The 16540-nt window shown below is 46.3% G+C and overlaps 1 protein-coding gene across 1 annotated transcript; it reads right to left on the bottom strand.

The window, feature by feature from the left end:
* Positions 1–11772: 11772 nt before the first annotated feature.
* On the bottom strand, positions 11773–12525 carry LOC139000465 (cyclin-Q-like). Its single transcript, XM_070402634.1, has one exon. The coding sequence runs from the start codon at positions 12523–12525 to the stop codon at positions 11773–11775; it is 753 nt and encodes a 250-aa protein (XP_070258735.1).
* Positions 12526–16540: the final 4015 nt, after the last annotated feature.

A 16540-nucleotide genomic window follows, 5' to 3' on the forward strand; every position in this document is an offset into this window, starting at 1 on the left:
ACCTCCGAGTCCACCATCTACCTACACCTGAGCTTTGAGTGAGGGGCAGGGCTGCACAGCGAGTCGCCCACTGCCCCGTCCGTGATTGGAAGAGGCTTTTCAGGAGCCCACCCAGAAACAGCAGGATAGCCCTGGCCAGGTGCCTTCTGTACCACATGTTCACATGACCAGCACCTGTGCGTGAGCCCAGTGTGCACACACTCAGCACACCAGGGCCTGGATGCATGCACCAGTGAGCAGTCGCCTTGCCTGGACTCAGCAGGCTCTGCACTGCCTGCTCCTTCACAGCACAGGTCTCAGAGTCAGGGGCATCCAGAGACAGGCTGTGTTGGGAGACTGAGGGGCTCCTGGAGGCAACGCGCTTCCTCTCAGTTACACTAGGGGGCCTTCAACTGCAGGGAACTGAGGATTCCCAGTGCACCCCAGTGCCTTTGCACCAGGAAGGAGAGGGCAAGCAGGATGGCCCAGGAGGCTTTTAGTTTCAACTCAGTGCAGGAAAGTGGTGATAACCAGGACATAAGGGCACAGGCTGTTCAGAGGGCAGCTTTGGGGCTGGAGCAGGAGGACTTCATGCAAGTGGGGGAGGCTGAGACCCTGGAGCTGAGATTGGACACAGGCCAGGAAGTTTGGCTAGATCTTGAGTGGGGGGCAGGGGAGGACTGGGTGGCTGCAGAGCAGTGTGTGCAGGGAGAGGAGAGTGAGGTGCAGCAGGGAACCCAGAGTGAGGAGCAAGGGGAAGACAAGGAGGGCCTGGGGGAGGAGTTGCAGGCACAGGCTCACTTTGTCCTGTGGACAGAGGGCCTTCTGCAGGTGGTGCCATGGCAGGCCACTTGGGCGGGGGAGGAGGTTTTCCTAGATCTGCAGGTGGGGAGGGAGGAGGAGGTGGTGAGTGAAGAGCTGAGGCTGGAGGCACAAGTGACTGGGGATCTGCAAGGGAGTGACCACCAGGAGGAGGGGTGGATGGAGGAGCAATTAATTGTAGGGGAACAGTTTGTCCTGCAGGGGGAGGTGGAGGGCACCATGGAGGAAGTGGAACAGGTGAGAGAGTTGGAGCCTCAGGCAGAGGCCAAAGAAAAGCCAGAAGAAGAGGAACCAGTGCAGCAGGAGCCGGCCCAGTCAGGGCCCAGGGCCAAGTTAACCTGGTCACCTCTGGAGGTGCTCCAGGCCCTTCAATTGGAGATGGAGCCCGTGAACAAGCAAGCCAGCAGGGCCTTCTCTCGGCTCAGGTGGAGGACTCGGCAGAGGCTCAAGCCCTATTTCGAACTGAGAAGCCTCTATATCCGGCGCATCCCTGGATTCTGGCTCACAGCTGTATCCTTGAGGGTGGAGGTCCAGGATCACAAGGAGCATGGGACAGTGCAGGAGAACAGTGTAAGCGGGGATGGTTCCCATAGAAAAGAACATTGAGGACAAGGTCGGGGCAGTATGCCCCAGTCTGGCCCAGGGTCCTGGAGACACCCTCTGTCTTATACAGGCCCCATAGAAGCGGTAACTGGGGTCCAGGGGCAGAGCTCCAATGCAGAGGCACACATACATCAGGGGCTGATGCCAACAAACAGGGCTGTGTTGCACGGGCTCTTCTGGGACTAACTAATGCTGCCCTACAGGCCGTCTGTATGTCCAATTCCTCAGCCAGAAGCAGGAATGTGTGATGTGTAGCCTGTCAAGCCCTCAGCACAAAACAATCTGGTGGGCATCAGGGTCTGTCAGGAAACAGAGTGGTGCTGTGCCATTTTCTGCATTTCATGGAGAATGAGTGGCCTTAAGGGAAGGAGAGGCCAGGCCAGGCTGTACTTTCTAGCTGGTCCATGCCCAGCTCCCAGGGTGCAGGCTCCTTGACACAAAGCAGTTTGTCAACCACCCAGAGTTGTCGGCCATGATCAGCGTCCAAGATGAAAACATGCTCGGCCACATGATCGATTTGAAGGTGAGGCCTCCTGCTCCACAGCGTGGTGGAGGGGAGGTAGGGAAATGGCCTGTCCCTGAAAACGGCTACAGGCGGGAGCCCTGGGCTGTGACTTGACTCCCTGGGTCCACTTTCCTTCTGTAGGTGAGGGAAGTCAGGCATCCCTGTGGTCGCTGCACCATTAGCCTGTACTTCCACAGCAACCCCTACTTCAGCAACCATGTAATTGTGAAGAAGTATCTCATCACCCTCACAGGTAAGAGGAGGCTCCCTGCATGGGCTGCAGCTGGTGGTGGGCAGGGTGGGAAGGCGCTGTGCCCAGCTTCACATACCCCTCTCCTGCAGGATACAGGCTGTCCCGTGCCACCCCCATTCAGTGGTACCAGCATTGTGAAGGAGAAGCCTACAGCCACGGGCACCAGGACAGCAGCCCCAGCTTCTTCTACTGGTTCTCTGACCACATGGTGGCAGAATCTGGCAGGATTGCTGAGGTGGGATGTCACTAGCCATGCCAGCATACAACCTCCTATGTCCCCCTGCTGCTTGGGTTTCTATTCGGGTCCCTGTGCTCTCCTGACCCAGGTCTGTTTGCCCTTCCAGATCATCAGCAAGGATCTGTGGCTCCATCCCATGAAGTACTATGAGAGGACCATGGCTCCCAGTGAGCGGACAGGACGGGTGAGGAGGGGCTGGCTGGGATCTCCCCCGCTGTGCTGCCAGTTTCCTGGGCCATTCCTTTACTCTTTTAGGGACACCTGGATGCTGGGAGGGATATAGCCTGAGACACCAGGTCCTCATGGTGTGGGCATGAGACAGGAACCACCAGCACAACAAGGGCAGTGCAATTCCAGTTCAGGCAGAGGGGGGTTAGGCAAGGGGAGGGAGTGTGCATGTCCACTGTCACTCAGAATCAAAATAGATTCCTTGAGCCACTCCTCTGAACTCTCCCTCTAGGCCGCCCAAGCACCTTCAGGCCTTGCCACCTGCCCCTCAACAGGGGCTGGCATGACATGTTCTTCCTATACTCCTTTCCACAGGTGTCTGCGAATCTTCCTCATGCTGAGGCCTAGGCTGCTGTGCTGCCATTCCACGGTGTTCTATTGCTGCCCACCTCATCTCCTATTTCCCTAAGGTCTCCTCTTCCTCCTGCGGCCTGCTCCTTATCAGTATCTTAGGGTGCAAAGTGTGGGCCACAGTGCTGGAGGAATCCTTTTTTTTCAGCCTTGTCAGAGGTTCTTCAATCCTTTTATCCATTTAGGTTTTCAAGGAGAATACCTAATTTGTTTCCCCTCCGTAACTGGAAAACAGGGCAGCATGCCATGACGAAGTAACACACTGCCTCATTTTGTATGCAGTTCACTTCAAAGACTTTATGCACTTATGGTCATAGACACCCTGAGAAATTTAGGGCCATGAATATAACTCACCATCCAAACAGATTGCTCTTATGTGTTTATAGTAAAATCTGACAAGAAATCCCATGTTGCAGAACACTTTCTCCTGAAAATTTTTTGTAATGTTATTGTCTAAGGTTTTACAAGTGGTAACATATATGACTCTTTTTTTCTACTGACCTCCCCCCTGGCTCCCCTAACCCTAGTCACTTGTTCTCTTCCACCCACTCCCAGTGTCTTGCCTCTGTTGGTCTGTTGGTTGTGCTTATATTCTGAATATTTTAACAATGCAATATGTAAAATTTAAACATTTAAGTATATTGTAATTTAAAACAGCACTTTTGAAACAACCTTGAATAATTCAAACCTTGCCTCCAATCCTGAAACATCATAATGGTACCTACAATTCTTGATGCTTCCCCCAAAGCTACCATTTGCACTTAGTTATTCTTAAATAACAGAAGGCAAATTCTTTACAATAAAATGTTTTCTGTACCTTATCATTTTTAATTTCAGTGTCTAATTCTTCTGTCACATGGGCTTCCTCCCTGAATCACTGAGACCCCAATAAGGTGCGCTACTGTACTGCATGATTCACTCTCTCTTGCGTAGATGGTGAATCCTGGGATCGCCGCCAGCACCACACTCAGGACCTCTGACGGGTGTCCCATTGGCTGTTGCAGTAATTGCAGTGCCCCCATCATACCCATCTCCTGTGTGGCTGTAATCATCATCACAGGACTGGACCACCATAAGTCAGAGGGGGCCTTTGTGCTTCTGGTGCTCCAACTGAGCCTCCTGTAAAGTCAGTGACCAAATAACAATACTTGAACCGCTTTATGAATAATTTTATGTCAGTATGACATGACACTAGTAAAGTCTTAAATATTTTGAAAACCTATGCTTTTATCTGCCTGAGCTAAAAAGTTGTCCATGAGGCTGAGATAGACAAGGGAACTTACATTTCTCTCAAATACAGCTGAAGAATAATGTTTTAACTTAAATAATGGATTATGAACGAATATGAAGGCAAATTCTCTGGAAATGGGCTGAAACTCAGACCTTCATATTTTTTTCTACGGTTCAGGCTGCCAAATGCTCCTTCTGATTAAAAATGTTAAATTACCCCCTTGGCTGCTGTGCCTAAGTCGGTTGAGCACCAGCCTTGGCACTGCAGGATCCCCCGTTTCATTCCAGGTCAAGGGCATGTTCCTGGCTTGTAGTTAACCAATGGATGTCTCCTTCTCTCTCTCTCTCTCTCCATCCCTCCCACCTCCTTCCTTCCCTCCCTTCATCCCTCCCTCCCACCTCCCCTTCCATGCTTTCTGTTGAAAAAGGTCAACAGTGGGAAAAGGTCCTCTAACTTGGATTAGCAACAACAAAACACACAGATACATCATGCTGTTTAAATATAATAAAACCAACATTGAAAAAATACTCCAGGCGCCTAAAAGTGACAGAAAATGCCAATGCACCAATGTCCAAGGGGAGAAGAGATTGAGAGGCTGCAGGGCCACAACACAGGTAAAGTGTTGGTAGGGGGCTTGAAAGAGGCTGGTGACCCAGCTTCCTGCCTGAGGAGGTCCTGATGGTACAGAGCTCCAGTTTTAGTTTTCAGAGTGGTGGTGTTGACATTAGTAAGGGAGATCTGCTCACTGCTTCTGCTATAACACAGAGGCCCCCAGCTTTCCCCTACCCGTCTCCTATTCCTTTGCTCCTTGCCCATCCCTCCCGCAGGCATGATGGTCATCTTTCATAGTCACCCTGCCAGGCCCTTCCCTGCTCCAGACTGAGGGTCAAAGTATGTAGCAACAGGAACTGACCTTAACCAAGTACCAGCACCACCCTGCCGAGAGCTTCAGAGGTACAGCCCCGCCGGGACTGGGAAAACACTCTGCCCTGGGATGCCTTGGAGGCTTGGGCCCAGTGGCCTCCTCTCACCACCACATGCAGGTGGCTGTGGTATTCCTTCTGTGGGCCCTCTGCTTGTGCTTAAGCTCTGCAGGTATTGGGAAGCGGAGGTCCTCTGTGCCAGACAGGGATTCTGCCAGGATATGGCGGTTGGTAGGGGATCCTCTGCTGAAAGGCACCCCGTCATCTTGTCCATGAGTGCTGTTCCTGTGTGAGGTGGGACGTCTGGGGGTACAAGATGTATCAAAAGACATTTTATTCGCGACACCTGGGTGCCGGTGGGTTGAGACAGAGAAAGTCATCAGTCATGAGAGCAGGGAGAGAGTTTTTACTTATTTTTGCTGGCTGCAAGCCGCTCTGCTGACATAAGGGTCTGGTCTGTCCTTGGTTCCTTCCATGCCAGGTGTCTTCTGGTTATCTGGGCTATGCTGTGCTCAAGGCTGCAAGCTTGCTGCAAGATATCTGCTAAGCAAAATAAGGTTTTCCCTACCCTGTTTTATTCTCTTTTTCCCTTTCAACAGCCCCTGGGAGAGGAGAAGTAGACGGTATAAAATGGAGGACTGGGATGCCTGGGTGGCAAGGGAAACTCACAGCACCCACAAAGTGGCTCAGGATTTCTAACCTTAACAACTGAGGAGGGAGAGGTAGACGAGGCATGACAGAGGATGGCCGGTGGGTGATGCATGGTGGTTGGCACCCAGGAAAGATAATGGGTAAAGAGGTGATGCATGCAAGACAGAGGATGGATGGGTGATAAGAGCGGATATGCACACAGGCAGGTAGCAGACAGATGCCCTGAGAGAGAAAGACAGCAAATGCTGGTCTCCACGCCTTGCAACCTTCCCCGGGAGGTCCTCTTTCGCTCCTGCATTTAGCAGGGGACCCTCCACTCCGCTGCCTGTGCAGCCACTCTGCCATAATGATAACTTTAATCCAGGATTCTCAGCCTCCCTGCTTCTGGAGCCAGGCCATGCCAACCCCTAGAGGGCTGCACCTCTCTGAGTAGCTTTGAGCCTTGGCTTCCCACTGCATGAGGACAAAAAGGTGAGGGCCTCAGAATGTTGGGGACAATATAGGAAGTCGTGCCTGAGGAGGCGAATGCACAGCTGTGCTGCGGCCTGGGGCTGCCCTGATGGGTAATTGACACTCATTCCCTGTCAGGCTGCTTCCTGTCCAAAGGCCCAGGAAGTTCCCCTGTAAACATGGATGGGAGTGTATCCGACACCTGGGGAGTGTGTGGAGGCTTGCTTCCAGAAATCGCCCTTTAGTTTCTCCCTAGGTGTGTCTTCAGGAGGCAGGGAAGGAGAGCGGCTGGAAGCCCCAGGCTTTGCCCTTGTATGAGGGGCTGGCAGGGAGGGGACAGACTGCATTTCAAGGTCTCCTTTTACTGGCCATAGCTGTCTCAGAGTTGATGAGAATGTCTGACAATTTTCATCTTGGCAAGTCCCAAGGCTGTTGATTCTTTGCTTACTGAATGAGATAAAGTCCCCTTTCCTCCCTTTCCCAAGACAGCAGGCTGGTTTGTTTGGTGGGCAAGACAAAACTGCCCCTCTGTCCATCCTCCTCTCTCACTCACACCTTGGAAGTTCCAGGGTGATTTTGCTGTGTAGTCTCTCATGTGGGAAGAGAGATATGAACCACCTGTCCTTGGTTGGGGAGGATTAAGGACTTTCTACAAGCTGTACAAACTGGCCAGGCTTGAATTTCTTGTCTCAGTTCCTCTATTCCACTTGCCCAGGAATGAATCTACCTCCTTGCAATCCTGTTACAGTCCCAGGTAATAAAGAGGAAAAGTAAGACATTGTGAGTTTATTATGGGGTTGGTTCATGGAATGCCATAAGACATTAACTGTGGCATTTATTCCCTAGAGATTTTTGAGAAGATAATGAGAATGCAAAATGCTTTGCCCTTTTTTTTTTTTTTACCAAGTTTCAGATGATTGGTATTATATTGTGTCCATTATATTAATCTAAAGACCTAGTGCATGCAACTCAGCAGCCGGTCGCTCAGCCTGGCCTGTGCCCTCTGGCAGTTCGGGAGCCCTTGGGGGATGTCTGACAGTGGAAGTGGGCCTAAGGCCTTAGTTGGACAGCATTACCACTGCCATGGAGCCGGAGAGGCTCCTTCCCCCACTGCTGTGCTCGCCAGGTGTTAGCTTGGTTTTTCACTGAGTGGTGCTCCCTTTGTGGGAGCACACTGACTACTAGGGGGAAGCTCCTGCATTTAGCGTCTGCCCTCTTGTGGTCAGTGTGTATCATAGTGACTGGTCATTCCACTGTTCTGTCAATTTGCATATTACCCTTTTATTGTATAGGATTAAGAGTCTCTGTGAGAATTTCTCAAAAACTTAGAGAAATTGAAATATCTCTAAGAGATTAAATTTCATGTGGCATGTAAAATTCTAAATTCCAGTACTCTTTATAAAGGGGGGTGCCAGAAACTAGTCCAGAGAGAATTCTGAAGATGTGACAGATGCTGCCAAAGAAATGAATGAAAAAGTAAGTCTTTTGCCCTAACCAGTTTGGTTCAGTGGGTAGAGCATCAGCCTGCAGACTGAAAGGTCCCTGGTTCAATTCTGGTCAAGGACTTGTACCTTGGTTGCGGGCATACCCCCAGTTGGGCGGTGTGCAGGAGGCAGTCGATCAATGTTTCTAACTCGCTATCACTCTCCCATCCTCTCTTTAAAAAAAAAAAATCAATAAAATATATTTTTTAAAAAAGTAAGTCTTTTAATATAATTCTAGCACTGTGGTTCAAGTAATAGTATTTGCAGGTTTGCTTCTTCTTGTTTTTAAAGTTTGATAATGCCATATGAGCCTTGTTTATTTAGCCATCATTATTATTATTTTTTTTTTTTACAAAACTGCTGGACTATGGGGTTGCAAGGATGTTGAAATGTCCGTTTTTGTGTCGCAAAATAGTACATTAACCTAAGTTACTTTAGTATATGAATACAAATGGAATCGGGCTTAAAGCCTTCAAAGCACTTCCTAACTTAGAACAGCCTGCCCACCCCTGACATATAGTGATAGCAGAAATCAGGTCACTGTTGGTAAGAAGCTAATGCAATTGATGCAAACATTTCCATAGCATAAAAAAAAGGTCTTGAAAATATGGTATGCATAGTCCCTTTAGCCTCAAGTTGGTATACCTTTTCAAAAAAGTATTTGTATTGATTTCATAGAGCAAGGGAGAGGGAGAGAGAAACAAAAACATGAATGATGAGAGAGAATCATTGATCGGCTGCATCTCCCTGTCCCCCACTGGTGATTGAGCAAGTACTTGGGCTTGTTCTTTGACCAGGAATGGGACCGGGACCTCCAGGCTCACAACTGGATGGTCAACCACACAGAGTCACAGCAGGTGGGCTGTGTATTTAGTTCTTGAAGACAGGAACTGATGTGCATTAGGAGATTGGGTGTGCCATAATTAATTGACCTTTCCTTCCCTAACTTTTCTCTGGTTAATTATTTTTGAATCCTGCAACAAGACTTATTTTTGGAAAATGTATATATCCTGATTTATATTAAAGTAGTGGATAAGAGTTCCTTTTATTGAGTCTTTAATGTACTAGTGAAGGAAATAGTCTTATTTCTCTTTAATCTTAAAGTCTAGCCAATGTAATTGTGTCCCATATCCTTCAAAGGTGTCTGTGCTCGTTGCACAAGTATTCCTTAATATTACCGTGAAAGTCACACCATTCGGGCCTCTTTTGGGGTACATATTTTCTTTGGTTCTGTTATATTTTCATATATTTCCAATATATCATACCATTATTTTAAGCCACCTTCTTTTGGATTTATTTAGAATCACTCTCCTGGGACAAGGTAACATATGCAGATTTCTACATCAATAACTAAGTTTGTGCTTTGTCTACACTTTTGATTTATGTTTAAGTTAATTTGTGTGTATACTCATGATGTCATATATTAAGTTGTTGATCTTCAATGACTTTTAGTACATAACTCACTTATGTCCCTGTCCTTTATTTGGAGAGCCTGTTTTATGGTACATTGATGGGGGTCAGTACATATTGACCCTTTTCCTTTACCCTTATCTTTTAGGGTTTGTGGACAGCCAAGAGTTGGATTAGTCTCATGATTTTTCTTGAGTTCAGAAGTCCATTTATTTGATTTATGAAGACTAGTTGATGTTGTTTCCCTAGTTTCTAACCAGAAGAAAATGTAGTTTCTGTAGATATTATTGCTAGGTGTCTTCTTTCAAGTAATGTTTTGTAGCCTACACCATGATTCTTATTGGGCACTTATTTTCTATGGTCAAAATAACAAGCATGCAAGGAAATGTAAATAAGTACAATCATGCACAAAAAAGATAAGAGGAAAAATATAGGAGGTAATTATTTTTAGAAGTTGTATTGGCAGGAGATAGTGTTTTTATTCATAAAATTAAGGGGATCAAGGGATGTTTGCTGAATCTCAGATGTGCGGAAGGAGGCCAGGGTGTGGGGTATAAATCTGTGGAAAACATTTTGGACTAGAAAGCTCAAGTGATTCCTTAAGGTGGGAACTGTGTCTAGTGGCTGTTTGGTTTGTGTCGCTGCCCATCAGTGCCAAACATCTTGGTGGAATGTGTGACTGCAGATTTGTTAAGAGAAATAGGTCCAGACATCCAAAGAGTTTTGTGTGGAGGAATTACAATGACCTGAGCTATGTTTACACATGCCACGTTGATTTAGCTAAAAGATCAACCATCATGAAGTTATTGGGAGATTGGGGAATTTAGGTATGTATGTTAATCAAATTACTATATTTAGAAGGTATAATTCTAGGAACACATTTTTAAAAAATTCTTTATTGTTTAGAGGATTACATATAGTATTACATATGTCTCCTTTTCCCCATTGTGCACCTGCACCCCAGCACATGCCCTCCCCCTCCCCCCCAGTGTCTATGTCCATGGCTATGCTGATATGCCTGCATATAAATCCTTTGGTTGATCTCTTACCCCCTAGTCCTTCCTTCCCTCTGAGGTTTGACAGTCAATCCCATGCTTTTCTGTCTCTGGATCTATTTTTGTTGAATAGTTTATGTTGTTCAATGTGTTCCACAATTGAGTGAGATCATGTGGTATTTATCTTTCTCCAGCTGGTTTTGCTTAGCAAAATGCTCTACATGTCCTTCCATGCTTTTGGGAATGGTAAAAGTTCTTTATTTTTTACAGCCGTGTATTTTTCCTATGTGGGTATGTGCCACAGATTTTAATCCATTTATCTGCTGATGGTCACTTAGGTTTTTTCCAAATATTAGCTATTGTATATTGTGCTGCTGTAAATATGTGGGTGCACATGCCCTTTCCGATGGGTGTTTGTCATTTCTTGAGATATGTTCCTAGTAGTGGGATAACAGTTAAAATGCGAGCTACGTTTTTTTAAAGTTTTTGAGGAAACTCCATAGTGTTCTGCATAGTTGCTATACCATAATGCATTCCCACCAGTCATGCAAGAGGCTTCCTTTGACACCCCATCCTCTCCAGCTCTTGTTGTTTGTTGAATTGTTGATGATAGCCATTCTGACCAGTGTGAGATGGTATCTCATTGTCCTTTTGATTTGCATGTCTGGGATGATTACTGGTTTTGAGCATGTTTTCATGTGTCTCTTGGCTTTCTGTATGTCCACTTTCAAAAAGTGTCTTAGTCCTATGCCCATTTTTCTTTATTGGAATGTTGATCTTCCTTTTGTTTAATTGGATGAGTTCAGTATAAATTTTGGAGAATAGGTCCTTAGCGGATATAACATAGGCACATATCTTCTCCCTGGCAGGGGACTTCCTTGTTTTGTTGTTGTTGTTATATCTATTGGCTTCTTCTTCTCTGCAGAAGCTTTTTGATTTGATGTAGTACCATTTGTTTATTTTCTCCTCAGTTTCCATTGCCCTAGGAGCTGTTTCAATAAAGATATTGCTGGGACATATGCCTGATATTTTGCTGCCTATGTATTCTCCTAAGATTTTCATGGTTACCGACTCACCGTTAAGTCCTTTATTCATTTCCAGTTTATATTTGTGTATGGTGTAAGTTGGTGGTCTAGATTAATTTTTTTGCATGTATCTGTGCTATTTGTCCAACACCAATTATTATTATATGTTTATTTTGGCTTTGTAATATCTCTCATTAAGCAAACTACAATTTCCTCCATGTTAAATCATTCATACTTTCTCTAAATCTGGCCTTTAAAAAAATCCCGTGGGGTACAGTCCCATCCGTTCTTTGATTTTCCTTCCGCTGATCCCAAAGCTCCGCTGCAGTGTGCGTCCTTTCAAAGCACAAAAGCAGACCAGGACACCTCAGAGCCGCCCGCAGCAAGGTCCTGCCCGCGGGAGGTGCAGCTCCCATCACCTTCTGGACCATGGCTGCCGGGTCAGTCAAAGCCTGAGAATCAACGTGGCAGCATGTCATCGCCTTCAGAGGCCCATCTCCAGCAGCACAAAACCAGTCCTCCCAGCCAGCGCTCTGGGGACCTGCCCTCACGGCGATGTGGTGGCGCCGTCTGCTGGCAGCCGAGCGTCCCAGGCATCTCTTTGGACAGGCCTGGGCCAGGGCCTTAGGGCATCTCTGTGTCCATGATATAAATCCGACTGAGAGCAGACACAATGTCACCTATGATTGGCTTGGTAAGGTCGTCACTAAACACCTGCCACCAAGGCTTCTCGGCCTCGGCCTCGGCGGGAACCTCGACCCCGTAGACCTGCAGGGCCAGGTGGAGCACCGCCAGCTCTATGTGCTGAGCCTGGAACCAGAGGCACAGCCCCCCGCGGTAGCTGTCCCGCAGCAGGGCCCAGGCAGTGACGGAGATGGGGGTCCGTTGCCAGCTGTAAGGATTCAGCCAGTTCTTGAGAGAAATCAGGTAGTGGAGCAGGTACCTGTGTGGGTGCTCAAAGGAGACTTGAAAGCGCAGTACCCGCAGCACAAGGAGCTCGCACTGCGCAATGCTGTCCCGGATCACCCAGAACCCGGAGTCCATCTCCAAGGGCTCGCTGCCTGGCTGGAAGTACCTGTTGGACACGTTGATGATGTCACGGGTTCGCAGGGGCTGTTCTTCCACTTTGCCAGCCAAGTAAAGGGCAGACATGGCGACCAAGTAGGGGTCATAGGCGTCCACGTTGATCTCGCAGAAGAACTTGTGGTAAATGGCACAGGCGGTGGCGACGGGAATGGACTGCATCCCTAGCTTGACACCTGCCTCCATGATGAAGCTTGTCACACGGAAGTGCACCCTCGCCTGGGGTGCGGGCCACCCCTTGGCGCCGGGCGCCGTGTCCTCCTCTTTGCAGCTGTCCAGGGGAAGGTCCTCCATGGGGATCAGCCTGGAGGCCCCAGACCTTGGTGGCTGGAAGGGCAGGAGTCCTCAGGGCGTGGCCGGCGCCAGCTGGGTCCTAGAGCCCTGTGCAGCAGCCCTGCCCCGCCCCGCCCCACCCAGCCCAGCACCAACCCGCCCCACCTGCCTCACCCTGCATGGGCTTGACCACCGCCCTGGTTCCAACACCAATTATTGAAGAGACTGTATGACTCCATTCTATGCTTTTGCCTCCTTTGTCAAATATTAATTGGGCGTTATGGTTAGGGTCGACTTCTATGTTCTCTGTTCTGTCCCATTGGGCTATATGTCTGTTTTAGTGCCAGTAACAGGCAGTTTTGAGAATGGTCGCTTGGTAATATAGCTTGATATCTGATATTGTGATCCCTCCAACTTTGCTTTTCTTTGTCCAGATTGCTGGAACTATTTGGGGCTATTTTTTTTTTTTTTCATTCCATAGGCATTTTTTTGAATCTTTGTTCTAGGTTTTGGGCTATGCCATTGATATTTTAATGGGGAATACATTAACACTGTAGATTGCTTTGGGTGGTATGAACATTTTAATGATGTTGCTTATACCAATCCACGAATATGCTATGTTCTTCTATTTGCTTTAGTCTTCCTCTATCACTTTTTCAATTTCCTGTAGTTTCCCATGAACAGGTCTTTTACCTCCTTAGTTAAGTTTATTCCCAGGTATCTTAATTCTTTGTTGCACTGGTAAATGGGATTTTTTTTTTTACTTTTAGTTTCTCTTTCTGTGAGTTCATTATTGGTGTATCAAAAAGCCATAGAATTCTGGGTGTTAATTTTGTACCCTGCTACATTGCCAAATTCATTCATTAAATCTCCTAGTTTTTTTGATGGAGTCTTTAGGTGTTTTTGTGGACAGTACCATGCCATCTGCGAATAATGACAGTTTAACTTCTTCTTTTCCACTTAGCATGCCTTGTTTGACTTCTTCTTGTCTGATTGCATTGGCTAGCACTACCAGTACTCTGTCGAACAGAAGTGGTGAGAGTGGGCATCCCTGTCTTGTCCCTGTTCTTAGAGTAATAGTTTTTGCCCATTGAGTATGATGTTGTCTGTAGGTTTGTCATATAAGGCCTATATTATGTTGAGGTATGATCCCTCTATGCCTAGTTTGCTTAGAGTTTTTCTCAAAATTGGGTGTTGGATTTTGTCAAATGCTTTTCCTGCACCAATTGATATGAATATCTCTCAATTTGTTTATGTGATGCATCGCATTTATTGATTTCTGGATGTTGTCCCATCCTACTTCCCGAGAATATATCCGCTTTGTCATAGTGTATGCTCATGCCAATGTCATGTTGCATCTGATTTGTAAGAGTTTTGTTGAGGATTGTAACATCTATGTTCATCAGAGATATATTTGCCTACATTTTTCTTTCTTTGTCTTTTCTTTATCTGGTTTTGTGATTAGAGTAATGCTGGCTTCATAGAAAGGGTTTGGAAATGGTACTTCCTTTGAATTTTATGGAATAGTCTGAGAAGAAGGTTTTACTCCCTGTGAAACTATCTAGCCCAGGCTTTTGTTTGCTACAAGTTTTTTTGTGTGACTGCTTGAATTTCCTGAGTAGTTATTGGGCTAGTCCTATGTTTTATTCTTCCTAATTGACGTTAGGAAGATTGTATTTTTCTAGGAATATGTCCATTTCTTCATGGTTGATCAGTTTGTTGGAGTAGAGTTGTCCATAGTAATTATTTACAATCCTTTTTTATCTGTTGGGTCTTTTGCTATTTTGCCTAGTTCATTTATGATTTTGTTTATTTGGGTTCTGTTGGTGAGCCTAGCTAGAGTTTAATCAATCTGGTTTATCCTTTCAAAGAAATAGCTCATGTCTTTATTAATCTTTTGTGGGGTTGTTGGTCTCTATGTCATTTATTTCTGCTGTGATCTTCATTATTTCCTTCCTGCTGCTCAGTTTTGGCTTTGCTTGTTGCTCTCTCTAACTTTTTCAGTTGTGGGGCTTAGATAATTTGTTAACTGTTTTTCTTGTTCTTTGAGTTAGGCCTGTAATGCTATGAAGTTCCCTCTAAGGACTACTTTCAGTGTGTCCCATAGATTTTGGAGTTTTATTTTTAATTGTCATTTATTTCCACGATGAATTTAATTTCTTCTTTAATCTCTTTGGTAATCCAGTCATCTATCTTTGTACATAAAAGCCCTGTGACCAGAAAGGCAGAATGACCAGAATGGCTGGTGGCTATGACTTGCATTGCGGCAGCCAACCAGCCTTATCTGGGCCCCAATAGGCCATATCCCTGACCAGCCTGGCCTCCCATCTACCCCCAACTCCCTATGGGGGGCGGGGCTGATAAGCAAACCACCCAAGGCCTTCCCCCTTGTCAGCCACACCTCCGATATGCGCTAACACCCAGATTGGAGGCATGGCCTTCTGGTTAAGTGTTAATGGTCACTAATCCCTGCCAGCCTGGCCCCATGTGCCCCCATCTGGGGACGTCGACCGGACTGCTTCCCTGCAAAAATTCATACCCTGGGCCTGCATTTATTTAATAAAGGACTACTTACCCTCCAAGTATTTGGATTTTATTATATTTTATTGTAGTTTATTTGTAATACTAGAGGCCCAGTGAATGAACTTTGTACACCTGGCAGAGTCCCGCATCCTCTGGCAGTCTGGGAGCCCTCAGGAGATGTCCGAATGATGGCTTAGGCTTAATCACGTTGCCAAACATTCTGAGCGCTGCTGTGGAGGTTGGAGAGGTTCCTGCCACTGCTGCTCCACTTGCCAGTCGTCAGCCCAGTCCGGCTGAGTGGCGCTCCCCTTGTGGGAACTCACTGACCACCAAGGGCAGCTCTTGCATTGCGAGTCTACCCCCTGGGTGTCAGAGCACTTCATAGCAATCGGTCTTATCTCTTTTTTATGACCTTTACTTTGAGATTTATTTTTTCTTTTATTTTTAAGTTGTTTTATTGTTTAAAGTATTACAAAGAGTATTACACATGTCTCCTTTTTTTCCCGCCCTAGACAATCCCCTGGCCTCCCCTACCCCCCAGTGTCTTATGTGCATTGGTCATGCTTATATGCATGCATACAAGTCTTTGGTTCATTTCTTAACCCTCCCCTCCTAACCCCCAACCCTTACTGGCCTTCCCCCTATAGTTTGACAGTCTGTTCCAGGCTGCTCTGCTTCTGTATCTATTTTTGTTCATAAATTGATAATGGTCCTTGTTATCCATAAATGAGTGAGATCATGTGGCATTTTTCCTTCATTGACTGGCTTATTTCATTAGCATAATGCTCTCCAGTCCCATCCATGCTGTTGCAAATGGCAAGAATTCCTTATTTTTTACAGCAGCATAGTATTCCATCATGTAGATGTACCACAGTTTTCTAATCCACTCATCTACTGATGGGCACTTAGGCTGTTTCCAGATCTTAGCTATGGTGAATTGTGCTGCTATGAACATAGGGGTGCATATGTCCTTTATAATTGGTGTTTCTGTTTTCTTGGTATATATTAGAAGTTGGATCACGGGGTCAAATGGGAGTTCCATTTTTATTTTTTGAGGAAACTCCATACTGTCTTCCTTAGTGTCTGCACCAGTCTGTTTTCCCACCATCAGTGCAGAAGGGTTCCTTTTTCTCCATATCCTATCCAACACTTGTCATTTGTGTATTTGTTGATGATAGCCATTCTGACAGGTGTGAGATGGTACCTCATTGATGTTTTGATTTGCATCTCTCGGATGATTACTGACTCTGAGCATGTTTTCATATGTCTCTTGGCTTTCTGAATGTCCTCTTTTGAAAAGTATCTATTTAGGTCTGTTGCCCATTTCTTTATTGGATTGTTCATCTTCCTTTTGTTAAGTTGTATGAGTTCCCTATGAATTTTGGACATTAAACCCTTACCGATGATACCATTGGCAAATATGTTTTCCCATGCAGTGGGCTTTCTTGTTGTTGTGTTGATGGTTTCTTTTGCTGTGCAGTAGCTTTTAATTTTGATGGTGTCCCATTTGTTT

The sequence above is a fragment of the Myotis yumanensis genome, unplaced genomic scaffold (assembly GCF_028538775.1).
Source record: "Myotis yumanensis isolate MYYU_CA2020_CCGP unplaced genomic scaffold, mMyoYum1.0.hap1 SCAF_24, whole genome shotgun sequence".
In the NCBI taxonomy this organism is placed as follows: Eukaryota; Metazoa; Chordata; class Mammalia; order Chiroptera; family Vespertilionidae; genus Myotis; species Myotis yumanensis.

Excerpts from the sequence above, each read along its gene's own strand:
- LOC139000465 (XM_070402634.1), bottom strand. The coding sequence starts at position 12,525 with ATGGAGGACCTTCCCCTGGACAGCTGCAAAGAGGAGGACACGGCGCCC.